Genomic DNA, 23,627 nt, shown 5'->3' with positions numbered 1-23,627 from the left:
CCCACAACAATTGCATGACTACACCTTCATAAATCACCTGGAGCATGATAGTAGTAGTGTTATTGCATTGGATTCAATTTTTTTTTTTTTTTTCATGTACTTTGGATTTGGTCCTCCCATTGTCATAAATGAAACCATAAATGCTGCTGTTTATTGTGACATTATGAATTAAATTCTGCATTACACTTGCACTATGGCAATTCTATGATGAAGGGGTAATCTTTGTAATACTGTACAATACTCATTTTTTTTTTTTTTTTTTACATGAAGCATGACAGTACAACAATGGTTCAAGGAGAATAATGCAATGAACTTGCAGTTTTCATCCTAGATCTGAATCCAACTGAACAACTTGAGATGTTCTGGATCCACAACTGGGAGCAAGATTTCAGTCTCGTACCAAAAACTTGCACAAAGCATCTTCCAGAGGGTTACTGATGTCATAAAACATATGGGGGATTGTACACTCCATATTGAAAGTTCTTTTTTCTAACCAAATATTTTTTCATATGCTGACCCAATACATGTTGGACTATGGTATATTATTATAGCGTTCATTGAAATTATAATTGTAAAAACCAATTTCACATAATAAATAAAATTAAATTTTATTTCCTACATATAGTGCTATGATTACAAAATAAATTATAAATAGCAACACTTGCAGTAATTTAATGTTTCAGACCCTTTTTGGCTGTATCATTAAGTCTACAGAAAGCATAAAACTTCTCAGAAGATCTAAAAAGGCTGGATTGACATCTCTAAAAAAATATTTGTTTTTTTTTACTATAATTGAATTTTAAGAACTGTTCGTAGAAAATTGATTCATAATATCTATTTCCCTGTTTTTTTCAGCCTTAATAATGTAGTCCAAAAAGACTTTAAAATGATTAGATTATGGAAAGATTATCTGAAACTTATTTTGTAATCATTATGCTATACTTAGCAACCAATAAACTCTATTCATGTGTATATTTATCACCTGAAGTTTACTTTATGATAAATCTGTAATATGCAATTGTCTAAAAACAGTAAATTTTCATGAAATGAATAAGTTAAGATTTACCCAAGCAAACATACAAGCTTGAGGGGATTAAAATGTCTAAATGTAATATAAAACAGTTTTGCATTAGGAATGTGACAAGATCATCTGATAATGCTATTCACAGAGCAAAATTTTATGCTAGGGAATCTAGGGAGAGAAGCACATCTTTTGAAGCATGATTTAGGTCTGAAAGTCAGAGAAGATATCTGTGGTTCATTTTTTGGAAAAGAAGTTTCCAATAACCTTGTCAGTACACAGACACTTGCAGTTGATGCTTTAGTTATTTCGGACTATAACTGTATTTGCTCAAAACACCCTGTTCAGGGGCAGTCAAGCTTAACTTTGAATTTTAAGAGACCTTGCAGGCCCCACCCTTAACTCCTTGTGCACAGATATGCAACCAATGCTAGTTATGTTTAGCATGTTTTATCTAATCATGAGCAGGGACATTAAAATCCACCATAGGCCCCCCTGGAGAAAACAGCCTCACTAGACCAGCTCACCTTTCCCATATCAGCCTGGCCCCCAATTTTGTTCCCCCATCTAAAATGTCTGGACCTGGGACAACTGACCAACCTCCCACTCCCTCATTTCTCCTGACCACAAGTAGTTTTGCTAAAGTGATTATGTTTGTCTCTGTTATGGTTATGTCCACGGCTTCCAGTCAAGATTTTAGTATAAGATGCTCCTAGAGATTATTAGGAATTTTTTAAAAGTTTTTTTGAGCCATCTTAGTAGCCAATATTTCCACTAGGAGAATTCTATTATAAGAATTTTATGAAGGGTCCTTCTAGAAGAATTCTTTTATCTCTCTTTTGAGATCATATTCACACTGATTGATGAGGCTACAGACCAGCTCAGAGAAGAGGAGAGTACAATTGTGGTGATGCCTTTAGACATAATTCTTTACAAGTTGTGCCACGAACTCCCACTATTTCTGTTTCACAATCCACAAATCAATGAGTGTCTTTCTCTTTGCAAAAGAGAAGTGCCAAAGTTTTCCATCTCATACAACTCTGAGATCTCTGTGGTGCACCTTAGTTATGAGAGATCCATACAGATCAGAATTTCCCAAACTTTTATACCATGTATTCCCTTAAATGGTATAAAAGTATAAAAGTATAAAATGGTATAAATTTCATGCACCCTTCACTATCCTCCAGAACAAGTGCAAATAAACAGGTTGGGCGTAAAATTTAGCTATGAGTATACAATACTTTTTAAAATTAATATATACCGTATTTCCCCATGTATAAGACGCACCTTAATTTTGGGGCCCAAATTTGAAAAAAAAATGTAATACATAAAGTTATTGAACTCAAGTTTTATTCATCATAAAATTCATACAACTCCTCATCAATGTCAAAACTCCCATCCATTAGCTTGTCCTCATCTGTGTCTGATGACGAATTACTGTCTTCATATATTGCCTCATCCTAAGTTCCATCTATGGCATTTGAAATGCCACACTTCTTAAATGACTTGACAACGACCTCAATCTTGATATTATCCCAGGATCTTTTCACCCAGGTACAAACTTCTCCTATAGTTGGTTTCTTCACTCTTCCTGCTGGTGTCAAATTGTCCCCAGAAGACTTCATCCATTGGTTCCATTTGTTTCTCATGGCAGCTTTGAAGAATTTGTTAATGCTGACATCAAGTGGTTGGAGCTGTGATGTCAAGCTTCCAGGTATGACGGCAAGTTTTGTTTTTTGCTCTGCAGCAATCTTCTTTGTGTTTTTTGTTATGTGTGCCCTGAACTGATCAAGCACCAATGGGGCAGGTTTGCGTAAGAACCCACCTGGTTTCCTGCTCCAAACTTTCTCAAACCAGATCCATCCAATCCTTGTCATGAGCGTGGACAATCACTCCTCGAGGAATGTCTTCTTTTGGCATTGTTTTGTGTTTGAAAATCAGCAGAGCAGGCAGCTTGGTTCCGTCGGCACAACAAGCTAGAACAACTATATAATGGCTCTTTTCATGTCCACTTGTCTTCACAGTTACAGTTTTCACCCCCTTCTTATCAACAGTTCTGTTACTTGGGACATCAAATTGAAGGGAGACTTTGTCCATATTTGCAATCTGTCCCAACTCAAACTGGTGCGTCTTCCGACATTGAATGACAAAACGATGAAATTCAAGGACCTTTTGCTCATAGCTTTCAGGCATCTTTTGGGCAAGTCTGGTGCGTGTATGCATGCTTAGTCCATTCCGTTTCATGAACCTCAAGCACCAATTGTGTCCTCGTTTGAAATCAGTAACTTCTTTTTCATCAGCAATTCTTCTTGCTTCATGCTGAACCATCTTTGTGGACACAGGAATTCCAATTTCCCTTGCTCTTCAATCCATATCTTCAATTCTCTCACTAAATCAGGCTATTTTAAGCATTTAGAAAAATTCCGACTTACATAGCATTCCATGGAATGCAACCCTTATGTAAGTCAGGGAGCAGCTTTGCATATGATATCATAATTATTTTTTGTGTCTAGTTCCTTTGTGACCACATCATAGTATCAAATGAAACTGGCCAGACAAGATTTCTCCTTAATAAACCCATGCTGTGTCTGAAGTATAACTGCAGCCTTGTCTAGATAATCATGCATTACTTCTTTTACCAGTGACTCCAATATTTTTGATGGAACATAAGTTAAACTAAGAGGTCTGTAATTAATTGTGCCACCCTTTGATCCGCCTCTGTGAATTAGAGATACAGTCATGCATCTTCAGTCCAGGGGGGCTCCCCAGAATCCAAGTACACTCTCATGATTATGGCTGAGGGTTAGGTTATTTCCTCCACTGCCTCTCTTAGTATAATTGGATAGATCCCATCCACCACAGGTGCCTTTTTATGTTTAACTTCAACAGTTTCTCTTCCACTTTTCTCCCAGTTATTAAATAATTCATTTAGCTCTGTTAGTCAGATAAACTTCTGGCATCCCCTTTCCTAAAGAATTCCTCATGTGTGAATGTAGATGCAAAATACTCAATCTATTTGTCAGCAACCTGAGCAAGATCATCAACAATCCACTTGAAGAAACACATAAAAACAAAGGAAGTGAAGCCAGTCAATATCGCTGGACAGTGCAGTGTTGAGTCAGTTTGGTGTGACATAAGCATTGGGAGATCAAAATTGAGAGTAGGAGTGTGCTATAGGACTAATGACTCTGATGAGTATAATAAGAAACTGTACAGGGAAATAGAGTGGACCAGTAAATCAGAGAGTCTTATAATGGGAAATTTTAATTTCCCAGATATTGACTGGAATTTGGGGGCTGGTCACTCACACACTAGCAGGGCTTTTGTGGATTTATTGGATGATTGTTTTCTACATCAGCATGTTCGGGAGGCAACTAGATGGAGTAATACTCTTGATTTGATTATCAGCAGTGATTCTTCATGCATTAAGAATCTGCAGATAAATGAACCACTAGGTGGCAGTGATCACAGTGTGCTGAAGTGGGAATTACTCAAAGAGGTAACTACCATTAGGGGTAAAGGGAAGGGTTATTGCTTCCGTAAAGGCGACTACGATGGACTGAGACAGTATTTAAATTCTATACAGTGGGACCAACTGATGATGTTACCAACAGCAAATTCAAAATGGGAAGCATTCAAAGAACTTATCTTGGAAGCTACTAGGCTTTACATACCAACTAAGAAATATTGTTCAAGGTTTAGGCCAAAATGGATGTCAGATGAACTAATGAGGCATATGGCAGAGAAGTAAAATGCATGGGATACTTACAAATTAACACATGACACAGAAGCCTATGATAGATACAAGTTGATATGCAACCAAGTTACAAAGGAGGTTAGGCAGGCGAAGGCAGATTACGAGAAATCCTTGGCAAGGGATGCAAAGAAAAACAGCAAAGAGTTCTTTACTTATGTAAACTCTAGAAGGAAGAGGATGAATCAGATTGGTCCACTTGATATTGATGGGTCAACTGTTGATGATCCTGCTCAGGTAGCTAACAAACTAAATGAATATTTTGCATCGACATTCACACATGAGGAGTTATTCAGCGAGGGGAATGCCAGAGGTGTATTCAACTCTAGCAGTAAGCTACAGAATCTTGAAATAACTGGGAGTAAAGTGGAGGAGAAACTGTTGAAGATAAACACAAGAAAGGCACCCGGGGTGGATGGGATCTATCCAGTTATATTAAAGGAGGCAGTAAAGGAAGTAAGCAAACCCTTAGCCATAATTATGAGAGTTTCCTTGGACTCAGGGGGGGTACCCATAGACTGGAAATGTGCAAATGTGACCCCAATTCACAAAGGAGGATCAAAGGCTGACACAAGTAATTATAGACCTGTGAGCTTAACTTCTGTTCCAGGAAAATTAATGGAGGCACTGGTTAAAGAAGCACTGCAGGATCATTTAGACAAGACTTCAGTTATAGCTCGGACACAGCATGGTTTTGTTAAGGGGAAGTCTTGCCTGACCAATTTGATTGGATACTATGATGCAGTCACAAAAGAACTGGATGCAGGGAATAGCTTTGATATTATATACTTAGATCTTAGAAAGGCTTTTGATACTGTTGCACATGGAAGACTGCTACACAAATTGGAGCAGTGTGACATTGGAGGCAAATTGCTGCTATGGATAAAGGGGTGGTTGAGGGGGAGAAGACAGAGAGTTGTAATCAATGGACACTGCTCATCGTGGACTAATGTTATTAGTGGAGTCCCTCAGGGCTCAGTGTTGGGTCCATTATTGTTTTCTGTATTTATAAATGATATTGATGATGGTATATCAAGCTTAATGTCCAAGTTTGCAGACGATACAAAGGTTGGCAGGGTTGTCAAGGACACTACTGACACTATGCTGCTGCAACAGGATCTGGAAAGGTTGAGCAGATGGGCTGAGAGGTGGCAAATGAAGTTTAAACAGCAACCCCAGAGCAACGTATCAACTCTGTGGTACTACACTGACAGTGGTAGAGAATGAAAGGGACTTGGGGGTGGTTGTGCAGGCAGATATGAAGTTCCCTGAGCAGTGCAGATGGGCTGCAAGAGTAGCTCATGGAGTATTGTCAATGATATACAGGAATTTTTCCAACAGGGATAAGGCGGTGATTATTCCCTTGTATAAGGCTATGGTCAGGCCACACCTAGAGTACTGTATACAGGTCTGGAGGCCTCATTTCAAGAAGGATGTAGAGCTGCTGGAACAAGTACAGAGAAGGGCAACAAGATTAGTGAATGGAACAAAGGGGTGCTCTTACGAAGAAAGGCTTAAGTTTTGCAAATTACAGTGTCTGGAGACTAGGCACCAGCGAGGTGATCTGATAGAGGTGTATAAAGCCTTGAATGGTGTGAGCATGCTCAATGCTGATGGGATTCTTCCTCTAGCTCAGAATAATCACCTGAGAGGGCATAAATTCAAATTGAGGAAAGACAGATGTAGGATAGACGTGCGGAAATTTGCCTTTAGTTGTGGAACAGACTTCCATCCCTTGTAGTGGAGGTTGATAGCCTAAATAAGTTTAAGGCTCAGCTGGACAGGTATTTTGAACGAACAGAGGGGTGAAGTGGGGTTTTTTTTTTTTTTTTTCTTTTTTTTTTTGGCTGATGCTGCATAAGCTTGCTTTCTTGCATCAAATGCCTCTACTAATGCTAATGCTAATACCTTGTGACTTGATTACAGACTAGTTTATATCTACCATAGGCTTTTGTGTCGCCTTATAATTTATATGCATCCCATGCTTTTTTCTTTTCTGCCACGAGTCTCATCAGTTCATCTAACATCACATCCATTTAGGCATATATATTGAAGAGTATTTCTTAGTTGGTATGAAAAGCATAGTATATTCTATGATTAATTCCTTTAATGCTTCCCTTTTTTTTTTTTTTTAAACTTAAGGGAATTGTGGGTGGGGTATCAGAGTAGGATGAAGTGTTCACAAAATCATTCCTGCACATGTTTGAGAATCTTCAAACTGTTCTGGGCAGAATGTTCAAACTCTTTATGGGTCATCACATTAAGATCGTATGAAATGTCCATAATTCACCTGAGTAAGCTTAATATGACATTTCAGGCTATCACATTAGCCACACTGAATGGTAACACATGTGAGCAAACAATTGCATGTATGCTCACATTTTAAATAAGTTTTTCGTGTAATTTTAAGGCATAACCTTTCTTGAAAAATTGAAAATTATATCCTCTCCCAATACTGGACCTTGTCCAAAATTTCTGAAAAAGTTGCATTCTGCCACTGTTAGGGAAGTCTATTGTTGTAAACAGAATGGTGAAGAGGCACTGCCAAGTGGGACCCAATCCCCTCTCCTTTGTTCAGAGTATATTTACTATTATGATAGACTTTTCATATGATCTTAAATTTATGACCCATAAGGAAGTCCAAAAACAGTTTGAGGATTCTCAAACATGTGCAGGAATGATTTTCTGAACACTTCATCCTACTTCAGTAGCCTTCTCCCAAAGGGAAAAAAAATCAAAAAGAACTGTGGAATGAGGAAAATAGGCTGTCTGATATGTGATCTGCCAACCTCCAATGTGTGACAATTACCAAATACTGCACAGATAGCATGACAATCCAATCTTCAGAAGTGATCAAGCATATTATAACATCAAAGAATGGTTGTTTGTGTAACACACGCAACCCATTCTGCAGACCGAAGGAAACTTTCGTTTGGTTTGATTTTATTTTTAACGGTGAAGTGGAAACTCAGGCCATAATGTGCCAAGCCAAACCAAAAGATTGGCTTGGCACATTATGCCCAACTTATTATAATGTCCCATTTGACTTCAGTGATAGGAAAAATCTTAGTCCAGGGATATTTAGATGGATATGGCATTCTGAAGGACACACAACATTGTTTTGTTAATGGAAAAATCATGTTTAACTAACTTAGTAGGCTATTTTGACACAGTTACTCATGAGCTGGATGTAGGGAGCAATTTCGACATAGTTTATTTGGATTTTACCAAAGCATTTGATTCAGTTCCTCATGCGAGGTTACTGTATAAGCTTGAACAGGTTGGGATTACTGGTAAGATTCTAAGATGGACTGCTAGGTAGGGTAGAAGCAGAGGTTTGTGATTAATGGATATTCTTCAGATTATTGTAATGTCAGGAGTGGGGTAACAATGATCCAAGAACCGATCCTTGAGGGATAGGTTCTTGGACCACTGTTGTTTCTAATTTTCATAAATGACATTGATGAAGGGATAGAAGGCATGATGTCAAAATTTGCAGACAACATAAAGATAGGTAGGGTTGTTAATGATCAGTGCCAACCACTGCTCCTTCAGGATAACTTGAACAGGCATCAGGAAATGTCAGAAAAGTGGCATCTAAGTTTTAATGCAGCAAAATGCAAAGTCTTATATTTGGAGAAGAGCAACTCCAAAATAAATTACACACTCGGTGGAGTTGAATTAAAAACAGTAGAGGAAGAAAAGGAGCTCGGAATAAGTTATGATATGGGCAGATATGAAGTTTTCTGAACAGCGTAAACAAGCAGCCAGGAAAGCCCATAGTGTCCTATCAATGAGTTATCAAATGTTATCCTGTAGAGATAAGTAGGTCATAATATCACCGTATAAAGCAATTGTAAGACCATATTTGGAATACTGTGCTCAAGTATGGAGATTTCATCTGAAAAAAAGACATTGAGCTTCTTGAAAAGGTCCAAAGATGGGCAATTTGGATGGTGAGATCGGCAGAAGATTTCTAATTTTCATAAATGACATTGATGAAGGGATAGAAGGCATGATGTCAAAATTTGCAGGCAACATAAATATAGTGAGGTCACCTGTGAGGTGCCTGTAGCAACCACACACCTCACACTGAGGTGTGTGGTTGTGTGGGCTACAGAGCTTGGCAACCAGGCACCTCACAGAGGTTTATAAGGCTCTGAGAGGGATTAGTAAAATGAACAAACTAAGATGAAATTCTCACTAAAGAATGTTTAAAGAATTCAAGAACTCGGGGCCATAAATTTAAATTACAGGGGTTGAGGTTTACATTAGATTGTAGGAAGTTTTCTTTTGGCCAACAAGTCACTGATTGCTGGAACAAGTTGCCCTTGCAGGTAGTTAAGGCTGACAGTTTGAATAAATTCAAAGGTCAACTGGATAGTTACCTGTATGAGGATAGAAATATATAATTTGTATTTTCTTTTCTACTTGGTGTTATTTTTTGTTTTTTTTTGCCAGTGCAGCAAAAACCTGTGGCTTCCTTGTACCATATGGCAAATACTATTACTATTTCAAAGACTTTTCACAGTGTACATACAGAGCCATAACATAACCATAAATATATGAGATAAAAAAAAATCACTTGGTTTGCAAAGTTTAAAAATAAATTTGCAAACCAAGTGATTTTTTGAACCAAGTGAAACACTGCCATTATGAATATGCCATTATATTTTCAGAATGCTGATTATAATTATAGATGATAATTAGCAGCCCAATTGGCTGTTAGTTATTGTGTCGTGCTGATTTAATATTAATATAGCAAGAGTCTCTCTTTAAAACACTTTATAGCCAAGGCAACTTATGTACTATTAACCCACACACACACACACACACACACAACAGCTGCTTTTTAAGCAGTTCGCTTCACTATCTGTTTAGTTAAATGATCATAAAAAAAAAAAGATAAAAGACAGAATTTATAACTCGTGAGTTATAAATTTGTTTAAACAAGTTAGTTAATGTTAGTTAAAATTTATTTAAACAAGTTAGTTAATGTTAGTTAAAATTTATTTAAACAAGTTAATTAGTTAATAGCAAATAGTAATAATTCATGATTTATAACAAAATAAGTCAACCCATCCACATGAAAATGTGTTACAATGATTCCTAAAAGCTCCTGTTCCAAATTTATAGTAAAATTTCTGTAGGAGAAACTAGGGAGGGAATGCTATGAAATCAGAACTGAACCATCCCAGGGGCCAACAGAATATATTTTGAAAATTTGGTATTAATCCACATTTTTCTTGTTGATTAATGGAAATTCACACACTATCATTTATGCCACTTTTTTTTATAAAGAGGAGGGAATGAAGGCTGAAAAATCAAAACTCAACCTGAAATTTTCCCAAGGACCAACAGAACATGGGTAAAAATTTGGCTTCATTCCAACTTTTCATTCTAGTGTAATATACAAAATATGCTCTCAATTATATGAATAAATTTCTGTGGTTGGGGGAGGGGAGGCTATGATTGATGTTAATAGCTTTCCAGAAACAAGGAAACATATATTAAAAGTGTGATATTGATTGAACTTTTTCTCATTAAGTAATGTCTAAACCAGTGGTCTCCAAACGTTTTTTGGTCACGCACCCTCATTTTACTTAAAAGGACTAGCACGCACCCCAGAATAAAAAAAATAAAAAAATTAAATATATAAGTTTAATATACATAATTTTTTATTTATAAATCATTTACATGGAAGGCAGTATATCTAAAATCACATTTATAAAATCACAAATAAAAAAATACAAAACAAAATGCATGTACTTGAATGTGCATGATCAAATAAAGCTGCACAAACAAATGCACATATTGAAGTATTAAAAAAACATTTATTTATAATTTTTATTTTCAATTACGTTTCAAAAAACTAGTTTTCATAATTAATAAATATTGATTTATTACTGATCATCTCACGCACCACATGGATCATCTTGCGCACCCCACTTTGGAGACCACTGGTCTAAACAACTGATGATAATATGCTTCCTTTACAAGTTAGGTAATGTACACAGTACATTAGATTTCTGGTGCATTCTATTTTTTAATTAAAATTAATTTTAACTGGTTTTTTTTCTTTTTCTGTGATTAACTAAAATGAGAAGTAAATATAGTTATCTTCTTATCAAGTAATTACTAATATATAGAACTTTATCTATATACTAAGATATAGACTTTACAAAACACTCAATGAAACTACATTTTAAGTTCTTGAAACTTAACCATTCAGTTTAATTACAACTGAATAATATTTATTTCTCTCCTCTTGCTCATTTTTTCAAGTCTTTTCTCTCTCTCTCTCTCTCTCTCTCTCTCTATACAGGGCGTCTCAAAAATATTGGTACAAACGTTTAGGGGGCGTAGGTAACATCTAAAGGAATGTGAATCGCATAGGAACCCATAACCAGAAACGTCACCGTAAGTCGGTACACGGCGCTGTTCATCAGTTCGTGAGAGGGAAAATTTCTGGTTTACTCATTCAAGCAGTAGTCGCCACACAAAGAGCATGCATCGATATACAAACTGTGAGCTGGCAGACATGCACCTAGTGTATGGATTAGCAGAGGGCCCACACAGTGTGTGCCCCCATGCGGCACAACATCGCTTCGCAATAAATGTGTGGGCAGGTATGGTCGGTGACTGCTTAGTCGGCCCATACCTGTTACCATCCTGCATGAACTCCGCTAAATATCGGATCTTTCTTGAACAAGTTCTACCAGGGTTACTTGACGATGTTCCAGCAAATGTGAGATGCAACATTTGGTTTCAATATGACGGGGCGCCTGCCCATTATGGAAGGTGTGTTCGTGACCATTTGAACAGGCAGTTTGGGCATCGATGGATTGGCCGTGGTGGACCCGTTGCCTGGCCCCCACGCTCACCTGATTTATCGAGCCTTGATTTCTTTCTGTGTGGGGGCCCCTCAAATCTATCGTGTATGAATCGCCTGTGGAGACGGAAATGGATCTCGTGGCGAGACTCGTCTGCGCTGCTGCTACTGTCAAAGAAACTCCAGGTGTGTTCGACCGTGTCCGCCAATCCATGCTGTGTCGGTGTCACGCATTCATCGCGTCTCATGGTAGAACCTTCGGGCATCTGTTGTAACATCATGAAATGCATCCATCTCGTACTTCATTGTTAATATTATGTCAAATAAATGTTTGCCACTGATTACTGTCTTGTGTCATTTCTTCTTCTTGTGCCTCTGCTACTACTTTCCCATGACGTTTCCGGTTATGGGTTCCTATGCGATTCACATTCCTTTAGACGTTACCTACCTTCCCTAAATGTTTGTACCAATATTTTTGAGACACCCTGTATATATGTGTATATATATATTTATATATCTTCCCAGCAACACCACAATCACAAGTCTTACATAACAATACATATGAATCGACTGCTGTCTAAAACTAACAATACTGCATTAAAACTACATTTAATGTATGAATTTCTTTTTTCTCTAAATTGTGTTAACTATATAATATCGGGTGTAGATACACCATAATTTACCCATAAATTTGAACTACGTATGTAGTGTAAAGGCATCGTTTTAATTGTATCTCATATTGTGGATGCCCTCACAACGAGATAGCTGGTATTGTGCTACTTCGAATAAATAACACTTCTCTAGTAGAGGAGACTACTTATTTATTTTCAGTGGATACTGCCACCCAGACAATCGTTTTGAAGCTCGTTGGCTTTATCAGCAGTGGATGGGCAGGTACCCTGGTAATGCAACATGCCATCACAGTTGTGAAGTTATTTCCACAATATGAGAGATGCTAAATGGTGAATAAATAACTGTGATGGCATGTTGCATTACCAGGGTACCTGCCCACCCACCAATGATGAAGCCAACTAGCTTTGAAACAATCGTCTGGGTGGTGGTACTCACTGAAAATAAATAACAGTAGTCTTCTCTACTAGAGAAGCGTTATTTATTCGAAGTAGTGCAATACCAGCTATCTCATTGGGAAGGCATCCACAATATGAGATACAATTAAAACGATGCCTTTACACTACATACATAGTTCAAATTAATGGGTAAACTATGGTGTATCTACACTGATATTATATAGTTAATTACCTAAACCCATAAGAAATTATGCCTTATGCATTTCGTCTTCTAATAAAAATTGTATGGAAAGCTGAAATAGTAATTGCTGGATTTCTATTTGTCTAATTTCAATAAAATTTGGGATGGCTTGAAAAATCTTTCTATATGAACCAAATATCAAATTTCATGAAAATCACAGGGAGTCAAGTTTTTACATGCAGATGGACATAGTGAAGACAACAGGTGCTTATGCATTTAGGCACCCAAAAACTGACCTTATGCATTCTAAAATACAGTCCAGCTGAAGCATGCCTGGTTTTTTTTTTTGAAACCTAGATAAACTGATTAAAAACTATACTTAATTAACTTAACAATGAACTCCGGAAGGTGTACTTTAGTGAAGATCATTAATCTTGTTAAAATAAGAAAATCACTTCTTTTTGAAAGCATTATTTGTTTTCAGTTGCTGTTTATATGTTATGGTGCAGTCACTTTTTTTTTTTTTTTTTTTTTTTATGATGCTATTCAACTAACTCTGCAGTGGTGAAGCCCCCATTTACTCATTTCTTTTTCATTTTTGGATAACTTTTTGGGTTTTTGGAATTCTTCTTGACTAGCACCAATATTTCTGTTAACCCTTTGACTCTTCTGTATCACTACCTTGATAGGTGTAGAAAAGTGGCAGCTAGGAAATGATTTTTACTAAGAATCAAGACAGACCTGAGAACATAGACAACTTATAAGAAATTATGAAGCATAAGGATAAGTAGGCTTGCACATTTTCATAGTACGTGTAATCAAATTTCTTACACCAATTCATTGTAAAAGATTAATTTTTCCTTGTTTTCTCAATTCTTTTAAAAAATTATTTAACTGTTATGTTAAAAGTTATCTATTTGGTACATGTCCATATCCTGTAGTCTTTAATCCAATTTATTATTGCATGATGTCTTATCAAACATAGCTATTTTATTTCCTTTACTTCCTCTTCCCATTCTCCACTTTCCTTCACTTAAGTGGATAATATTAATAATAATAAATTATTGTGTCACAGGGCAAAAACGGAAAGAAAATGACAGATTGTAGTAAAAAATACGCTTAATGTTACATAAAAATATGCATATGCTGATGTTCACACAAACAAAAACAAATCACAAGTAAAAATAATACAGGAAAGTAATACATAGCTTTCGGACTGGAAGGCATACTTCATGAGATGTGACCGTTAATCTAAAATATAGAAATCTATGTGCATGCCATGGAAGTCCTGTATGGTGAACTGCATGTATGTAACAATTAGCTGTTAGAAGGGAAAGCTTGTAGTTGTAGCTGTAATGCCTGGGAACGTTGCAAATGCCAATGTTTGTCAGCCAAGAGGATGGTTGTCTCAGTAATGGGATGGACACAACATCCTCTGTTCCGGTTAAAGGAATCGTTACAGCGTGAGATGTGCAGTGATCCCAGCCAGGCGTGGCAACGGCAGGACCGATCAATAATCATGACATTGCAGCAACGGTTAATGTCATGCTGGGTTGATCAGAAGTGCTCAGCAATGGCTGAATACACCATGTCCGCTAAACGGATAGCTTTTTTGTGTTTGGAAACACGACTATTGAGCCTCCTGCCAGTTTCCCCAACATAGCAGCCACAGCAGGGAATACAGTAATCCACTCTGCAGCAGGAGGGAACCGATGTTTTAAATCTTGAAACAAGAGATCGCAACTTCCTGCTCGGGAGTTGTAAGCACTTTATCCCATGAGTCTTTAGGACTAGAAATTTGTTGTGACGGGTTCGGGTAGAACGGGATAAAGGCGGAGTCATTACTGCGCATGGTCCTGTGGGACCATGGATAATATCGTGTGAAAAAACATGTAACTGCTCCATAACCTATAAACCACCATTCTATTGTTCTCTCATAAGCTCAAACTTGTTCTTAAGTTCCAGTACATACTGCTTTTTCACAGCTTCTGTTATCTCAAAAATCTTTGTATTGTTTATTAGAGTCAGTTTTTTCCTTTCTTTTCTTACATCTGTATGAACTGTGCATCTTACCAGTGATTACTTCCAACATTTACCTTGTTCAGGATGGTAACATTGTTCACAATATATCTTCTGTTAGTGAGGATGAAGTCTATTTCATTAGTTTTTAATCCATATGGGCTCTCCATGTCCACTTTCTGTCCACCCTTTTCTTGAAAAAGGGTGAAATTTACTGAAATGGGTGTTCATTACTGACATTCCTCAAGATTCTGCAGATTCCACAAGTTTTTCACCTCTTTCATTTCTTTTACCAATTCCAAAATTTCCTACAGTTTCCCTTTCTGTGCTGTTTTGTCTCTTTCTAATCTGAGCATTGAAGTCCCCCATAATAATGGTGTATTGAGTTTTCTGTTCATCTAGACGCCTCTCAATTTTGGTGTGCATTTCTTCAACCCCTGCATCATCATGGCTCGACGTTGGTGCATATATCATTATAACCTTTAGTTTGTACCTCTTAAAAATCCTGAGTAGTAGTCTTGAAACCCTTGGTGATGTCCTTTTGAATTCCAAAATGTTGTTTTTTATATCTTTATGGACCAGAAAGCCAATTCCACCTTCGCTCTTTTGACTGTTTCCATTGGTGTACAACAGGTTAAACACCAATGAAACAGCAGGGTTCCACTGGTTTACTTAAGGATTAAACAACAACAAAAATTTAAAAAAATAAAAAAACTTGCAGAGAACAGAATAGCCCTCTGTTTAAAGAGGGCTGTTCTGCAAGAGCATTATTCATACTCAGTAAATATCTGAACATTTTTTCTGTTTTGTTTAATGCAAATAAAAACCAGTTAATAAGTAAATAAGCATATTCATACTTCTTTTTCAAGGTGAAACTATAACCACACTCCTATTTGAATTAAACTGCCCATGTGTGCTAAAAGGTGGGGAACCACTGCACCAAAACATAGCCAACTTTGCAAAAGAACGCTGAAATATACTGATTAGATGTAGTACGAAACTAATCAAGTTTGAACAATTTTCACTCAATACTTCCTATGTTGAGAAATTTATAGAACATAATGCCAGTACAAATTTTATTACATGTGGCATTCAAGAAATAAATTTGAATGTTCCAAAAAGTTAAAACATTTTCATCTTTTTTCAGGATGCGACTGAAAGGTCAAATGCTGTATGTGGCTGAGACAGACCTCATGTTATTTCTCTGTTCACCAAGTGTTCTCAACCTAGATGATCTAAACAGGCGAGGTCTCTACCTTAGTGATATCCCATTACATGACGCAACAAGAGACTTAGTTCTCTTGTCTGAACAGTTTGAAGCCGAATACAAGTTGACTAAAAATCTTGAGATACTTACTGATAAACTACAGCAAACATACAGAGAACTGGAAGATGAGAAAAGGAAAACTGACAGGTATTATAGTATTTTGCTCAAATTCAATAATTTAAATTTGTAAAGAATAAGATATCAAATGCTTATCCCTACAGATAAAACAGTGACTATGAAAAATTAATGATTATTCAATAAATGCATAAGTCAATTCTGTAAATTTAACTACATCTCCTTACTCCATATAAATACAGAAAAAAAACAGTAAATCTAAGAAATTTACTGCTTCTCAGGTTCGGCTGCCACAAAATATTAATAATACATTACTCTTTATCAAAAAAAAAAAGAAAAAAGAAAAAGAAAAAAAAAACTAGGTGAGAGTACATTATACTTCTGCATGTTTCTTCCTATTTTACTTTCTTTTTTATTTTCAAAGGTATATACCATTTGTATGGTACCAAATTCAAGGGGAGGAGCATGAAAATGACATAGAAGTAAAGGCACTCTGAAATGAAATTCTCTGACAGTGAAAACAACCTGTTAGAACAGCTCATGGGGATTCTGTCACTAAAATATAAAATTTTTTCGGCTGCAGTAAAGAGTTAGTCATACTGTTGTATAAGGCAGTGGATAGGAAATGTCTGGAAACTGAATTACTGATAAACTACAGTAATTCAGTATTCCAGACATTTGAAGTCTGGAAACCTCATTTTAAGAAGAATATAGATCTGTTGTAAATGGTGCAGAGAAGAACAACAAGATTAGTTAGGGGCAGGCAAAAGGGGATATTCTTACCAAGGAAGGTTGTGGTTCTGTAAACTAGGCCTCTGCATGGAGACCTAATTGAAGTGTATAAGGCTTTAAAAGGTATAAGTGTGAAAGTAAACAAAATGCTGATGGCATTTTTGCTCTTACTCAGATGAAACACACAAGAGGAGCATAGATTTAAACTGAAAATGGAGGCTGCAGAATAGATGTGCAGAAATTTGCAATCAACCAAAGGATAGTCAACTCTTGGAATAAACTTTAACTTAGTTAACTTATAGAGGTGAGTAGTTTGAATAAATTTAAGGAATAGTTGGAAAAATTATTGAAAGGAAAGAAAAATTAATTAATTTTTTTTTTTTTTTTTTTTTGCTGGTGCTGTATAAGCCTTGCTTCCTTGTAATCATATTGCCAATACTAACATTCATAATAATACTAATATACATTGAGTAACCGCTTTATTAGTTATACTTACTCAATAATGAGCAAGTTTCCCTTTAGCCTTCAACAACAGCCTGGATTCATCCTGGCAGTTGGGAAACACTCAATAAGGTGTTGAACATGTGCCACAGGGATTCATCCATATTGGCTCAACTGGCTCCCACAGTTGTATGGATGGTTGTGAATCTCTACCCCGAAGAGCTCATTCCACATGCTCAATTGGATCGAGATTGTTGATGATGAACAAGTGATGATTGCACTACATCCACTGGAGGTAGTGCAATACCAGTGGATGCCCGCAATCCTGTACTTGGGATGCCCAGTTCTGAGTACCAGCAGAAAGAAAAAAATAATAATAAAATAAATAAATAAAATAAATTAATTAATAATAATAAACAAATAAAATAATAATAATAAAAAAAAACAGTGGTTGACATCTCTGAACAACCTCAGAGATCAAAAGAATTCAAGTCCAGGATGACTGGTAGGTGACACAGGGAACAGCTCAGCAAGAGCTTGTTGAATTATCCAGTGTAGTGAAGCATCTGTATTCTTCTGCTGAAGACATCGTTGGTGAAGATTTGAAGGGCTTGAAAGTTACTCTCATTTTCAAATAAGGCTTTAAGATTGACTTCCTGAGATGTTCTGAACCTTATTTTTAAGTGCTGTCCATTGTGCTTCGTAGATGGGCAGGACAATAGAATGTGATTCCAGGATTCCTCTTGCCCACCGGGGCAATGAGGATTTGTCACCAGTCCGAATTGGAACAGTTTTGCTTTAAGAGCACCATGTCCTGTTAAGATGTAGGATGTGCTCATGGATAAGTAGAACCAATTACAATGCGGCTTATTCATGGCAAATATGACATCCGGGATAAAAAGTCTGGTGACCTCTGCAGTGGGACTTTCATCCCATCTAACCTGCCAACAGGAAAGGAGTTTATTCCATAGGTTTATTTTTTCCTGTTTGATATTTGTAGCAGAATTGCAGTCTATTCCAAGGAGTAAGGTTGGTAGGCCTTTTTTGTGCTTGCAGATGCAGCCTCTATAAGCTATATATAGGTCCGGGGGAAGGGCCCCCCCCCTGATAGAACCTGCAGTGCATTAGTTGAAGTTGTTCTTGGTACTCCCTATTTCACAAGCAGCATGGTTCTTTGCTGCAGTAACAGATTTTACTGTTAGTGACCCTAAGGAACCAGACCACAGCAGCACAGGAGGCAATTGGCAAGAACACAGCTTTATTTTGGTGAGTCCTCAGTCTGAACGGGAGATCCTGATGATGGCTGCAGTGAAGTCTTTGGTTTTGTTTGCTAAACTGTTCACATGTGGTTGGAAACCGAGCCTGTCATCCAATATGATGCCAAGGTGTTTAGTTTGTGCCACATATGGAATTTGCTTCCTGTGAATAAGCACTTTAGGCAGTAATCCAACCTGTTTTTGAAGATCATTGGCTTTGTTTTTGTTTGATATTTTTAATTTATTTTTGAGGGTCCACCTTACCAGGTCATCCAGGACAATCTTTGCTCGGTCCTCAAGGGTTCTCCTGGATCTTCCTGCAATGCAAATAATCACGTCATCTGAATAGGCAAAATTGATGCAGTTGTCAAAGCTTCTGGTGAGCCACTGGTCAAGTACAGAGTTCCAAAGGAGTGGTCCTAGCACTGACCCCTGTGGGCAACCTCTGTTTATAAATTTTGAATATGACAGGTGTTGGGCAGTGACCTCAATTGATCTGTTACTGAAGTAGGATCTTATGACTTTGTAAAGATATTAATTGCAGTTTGCCAGTCTAAGGGATCTGAGGGAACTCTCCCATCAAAGGCACCCTCAAAATCCACAAAGATGGCCATCTCATAGACTGCTGTGGAATGTGTGCAGTTTTACAAGGGCTGCAATGGCATCTTCTGCAGAGGATCCTTTCTTGAAGCCATACTGCAAGTTGGATGAAAGGTTTTGTGAGTTTAGAATAGTTTGGATTCTGGGACCAATCATTCTTACAAACAGCTTTCCCAGGTCAGCTAACAGAGAGATTGGGTGGTATGCTCTTGGGTCAGTATTAGGTTTTTCTGGTTTTTGAATAATTTTAAGCAGTGCCTGCTTCCAGAAATTGGGGAATGTGCCTTCCAAGAGGCACTTGTTGGAAAGATTTAACAAAATATTAGGGTAGATCTCACGAAAGTATCAACGTCCAAGGTACCTTCGTAAGTGGCACTGTCTGCTTGAATCTGAATTTGATGCATATTGTCAAGATTGGGATCATCTTCAGGAAAGGTGTGTTCAATGATTTTCTCAACTGTTGAGTGCCAGTCATATGTTTCACTGTTTTGATATTGCATTGTGTTGTATATATTTGGGCAGATAATTTCGTTCCTACAGATCTTGTATATGAGCCCTCAGGGGTCAGTGTTCTCTGCTTGGGAAACCAATTCTCTCCAAGACCTTAATTTGTTCTCCGCGATGGCTTTATGGTAGATTTTTTGCTTCTCCTTATACTCTTGCTTAAGAACATTAACTTCAGGATTAGGCCAGTGCCTGCGTCATTGAAAGGCTCTCTGTGCCACATGTGTTTGTTTTCTGAGATCGGTAAGTTTCTGTGTCCACCAAAGAGTATGAGAAGTCTGCACTTTCTTTCATTTGGCAGCATATTCAGTGGCTCTGAAGAGGGATGACTGTACATAACAAGCATATTCAGTTGCAGAGAGGTTGTTAAGGTTTGGAGCTGTCGCTTTGAAGTCAAGGTTCAGAGATGCTCTAAATTTAGCCGAAATGTCAAGAGCGGCCGCTCTTGACATTTCTAAGATTTTGCAATTGGGTAGTAACCTGCTTCTCTGACTGCTCATGATGGTAGATAGCTCGCTATCTTGTAACTTCAACAAATGCTAGAGTGTGACAAGTTCTGTTCTTTCATCCACTCATTTCCTCCTATATATTAACAAGTTTCTTCCATTAGCTAGAAATACTGTTCATAGTTTTGCTTATAACAGTACTATCTTGTGATCCATTACTTTCCACTTTGATGAACTCTACTCTTTATAAACAACTAGTTTTGCCTGATTTCTCCCAAAAAAAAAAAAAAAGAAAAGAAAAATGCATTATTTCCATGCTACCTGCAACAATGTCATAAATATTCTTTCCCTTGATCTTTAAAAAAGAAAAAAAATTCTTTCTCTCTAGTTACTTTTCTTCTAAAGAACTAACTCTATACAAATCAAAATACTATACCATAGAAAACTGTTCCAGATGCATTCACAATGGGAACACTGTGAGTAGCATTCACGATTTTAATGTACATGCCAGCCATGTTTACTCCCACTTTCACTTTACAAGTGGAACCCATCCTCACAATGCAAAAATTGGGAGCATACATACCATCTTTGTGAGATTTAATGATGACAATTTTCAGAACTTTTTCAAAACATCAACCTAAATAGGGAAAGGTTGAACATCTCTCGTACTTTCCCCCTGTGTCCCTTTCAAGCAGTCTATCAGCAGCTTCCCCACTGACAGAATACAAGAATCATGGGAGCAACAAACAATATATTTCCGTAAAAAAAAAAAAATGTTCTTGTTTATACTCCAGCACGACCACCAGGTCAGTGGAGTTACAATATATCATCAATACAAATGTTAATCGTATTCAGCAGTCACAGGCTTGAACCCCAGTCCACTCAAACAGCATGTGCTACTACACTTCTGACCACTGCATGCTCCTGACACACTAAATAGGTTAGGCCTATTTAACTTCAAAAGGGGGAAGAGGTCACTCAAACAGCAGCCAACACTGGACTTGAATGCTGCCAATAGTACAATACTACTCGATGTCAACCAGTGCCAGCTAAACTTGGCACACCAACAGACAACAGTACAGAATCAATAAAACCCTAGAATTCCAAAAAAATATAAAAAAACACATTTCTCCTAATAGGTGACTCTCCAAAACCAAACAGGGGATCACTACAACTTTCCATTACATTCAGAAAAATTTACAGCTAATCTGATGACAGCCACATGCCACTTAGTGTTGTGACTTAGAAAACATCTAGTTCTTTGCCAGCAGAATACGACAGGTTCCAAAAGCTAACCATTAGCACCAGCATTATGAAAGTTATTTTAATGCATATTTTGTTAATTTAAAAAAAATTAGTTAACAGAGCATCAGTGCAGAATAGCTGGAAGTACAAACTGAAACATGTAGCTATATTTTATTTTTAATTTTGAATTTAAATTGAAGATAAGAGGAAAAAGAGAAATCCTTTCTATAAAAAGAGCAGAATACTTTTGAATGATTAATAAACTGAATTATAATTTTCCAAATATTTTTGCATTTTAAATAGTGCCAAACAAAGAAATTAAATTATTTCAGGTTGTTTCATTTCCAGATTATTGTACTCCATACTACCACCTTCGGTAGCAAATGAACTTCGTCATCACAGGCCTGTACCAGCAAAGAAATATGAATCCGTAACCATCTTATTCAGTGGAATTGTTGGTTTTAGTCAATACTGCTCCAAAAACTCAGATTCAAAAGGAGCCATGAAAATTGTCAAGTTATTGAATGATATATACACCACTTTTGACGTTCTCACAGATCCCAAGAAAAATCCAAATGTTTATAAAGTAAGTTGAGATTAACAGCTGATTTTATTACTGTATATTGATTAACTGAAATACTGTTTGGTTTGAGGAAATAATATAATAGGTATATTAAAATAGCTACTGGCTACAAATTAACCAAGTAAGGTGACATGATGTATATGAATATCTAATGACACAATTAACCACCTTAGTTTAAGTCACTTTGTTAATTTTTTATTTCTTCCATATTGTTTTCAGCCGTTTCATTTTGGCTATAAAATCATGACCAAAGTTATTGATAATCAGGCCATCTCAAAGGTTAGTTTCCAGGGTAATTCACCAAGTGGGGTGGGCATTTAAAGTAAACTGCAGTGTGAAGCATCTTTAAACTTATAATTTTTTTTTTATTGACCATAATTACATCTACATACTTTAAAGGCTTTAACACATTTTGATCCATTGTATTTTTGTAACGTAACAGTACAGTAGTTAGTTCGGTATTGGCTATACTTAAGTTCAAGTTGTTGGTTACTTTCTCTGATCATGATCAGTACATACCTTTGTTTTTTCAAAGTGATGTAGTTATTAAAAGAGAAAAAAACTTTTACAACCCCTAAGGTTGTAAAAGTTTTTTTCTTTTTTAATAACTACATTGTCATCACAGGCCTGTACCTGTGATGACGATTAGGGGAAATTTTTATACTGAAACTTGTGATGCTGGCTCAGCATGGGAGGAAACCTACTGAGAATAACTCTGTGCATTATAGTAATACAATTGGTTACCAAATGTTCCAGAAAAACAAAATGCAACTTCATAAACAATAAATAAACAGTTTTCAAGTCAGTAATACAGGCCATAAATCAAATGAAAACCAGTACAGCAGAAAGGAGACTTTACTTTTTTTTTTTTTTTTTTTTATCTTTTCTTCTGACAATAGCAATAGTCACTTAGTTTGGTTGCCTGTTTGCTCCACTTTTGATAAAATTCAATTACAGTGAAAAAATTTTTCAATAGAAATATGGACAGCATATTTTTTAATTGTCAATTTTGGATGTTTTTCATTGCAACCTCAGTTTGCAAGATATTTCATATTTTAGTTTTCACGTACTTAGATTTTGAGAGATTTGAGTCATGAATTTTCTAGATCTTTCTGAAGTGGTCAGTTTCTAAATGACTCTACCCCATTTGTTCCCTGCATGTCAGATATTTATAGGTAAAGTGTATTTGGATCAAACGGCACCAGGGGTTTCCCCCATCTCCGCGTAGTATACATTGTCGTGTGATACAGTACACTGTAAAGGCCAGAGATTTATAAATGTGTGGATATAGCAAACCTTCCAGAGAGGTCAATCAGCCAGAATTATAAGTGAGTGATTCATGTTCTTTTTTTAGTTTTTGGCATGAACTGGAATTAAACATACTTTTAAAATGTCAGTCATATCAGCACATTAATTCACCAGATAGCTTTTGTTATGTGTGCAGTGATTATACAATTAAATCTTGCAGACAACCTACAACACCCCTATTAAAGAAAGCAAGTGAAATTTATTTTAGCTGCAAATTAGGTGATTAGGCAACAAAGTGGGCTACCAATATATGGCAAATTTATTGTACTGCACATCTCAGAAACTGATTAAAAAATAAAAGTAACAAACCACTGCCATTCACTGTTCTCATAGTG

General features: G+C 36.7%; 1 protein-coding gene across 1 annotated transcript in view; it reads left to right on the top strand.

The window, feature by feature from the left end:
• Gycbeta100B (guanylate cyclase soluble subunit beta-1-like) overlaps positions 1–23,627 on the top strand; it is a 123,260-nt gene that overhangs the window by 54,245 nt on the left and 45,388 nt on the right. The window contains exons 6-7 of the mRNA XM_090373395.1: positions 15,983–16,249; positions 21,750–21,987. Of these exons, the coding sequence (XP_090229521.1) occupies positions 15,983–16,249; positions 21,750–21,987 (505 nt within the window). The remainder of the gene's footprint in view (positions 1–15,982; positions 16,250–21,749; positions 21,988–23,627) is intronic.

This window comes from Mastigoproctus giganteus, chromosome 5, assembly GCF_048544385.1.
Source record: "Mastigoproctus giganteus isolate SK-2022 chromosome 5, ASM4854438v1, whole genome shotgun sequence".
NCBI classification, from domain to species: Eukaryota; Metazoa; Arthropoda; class Arachnida; order Uropygi; family Thelyphonidae; genus Mastigoproctus; species Mastigoproctus giganteus.
This window is presented reverse-complemented; position numbering and strand designations above follow the sequence as displayed.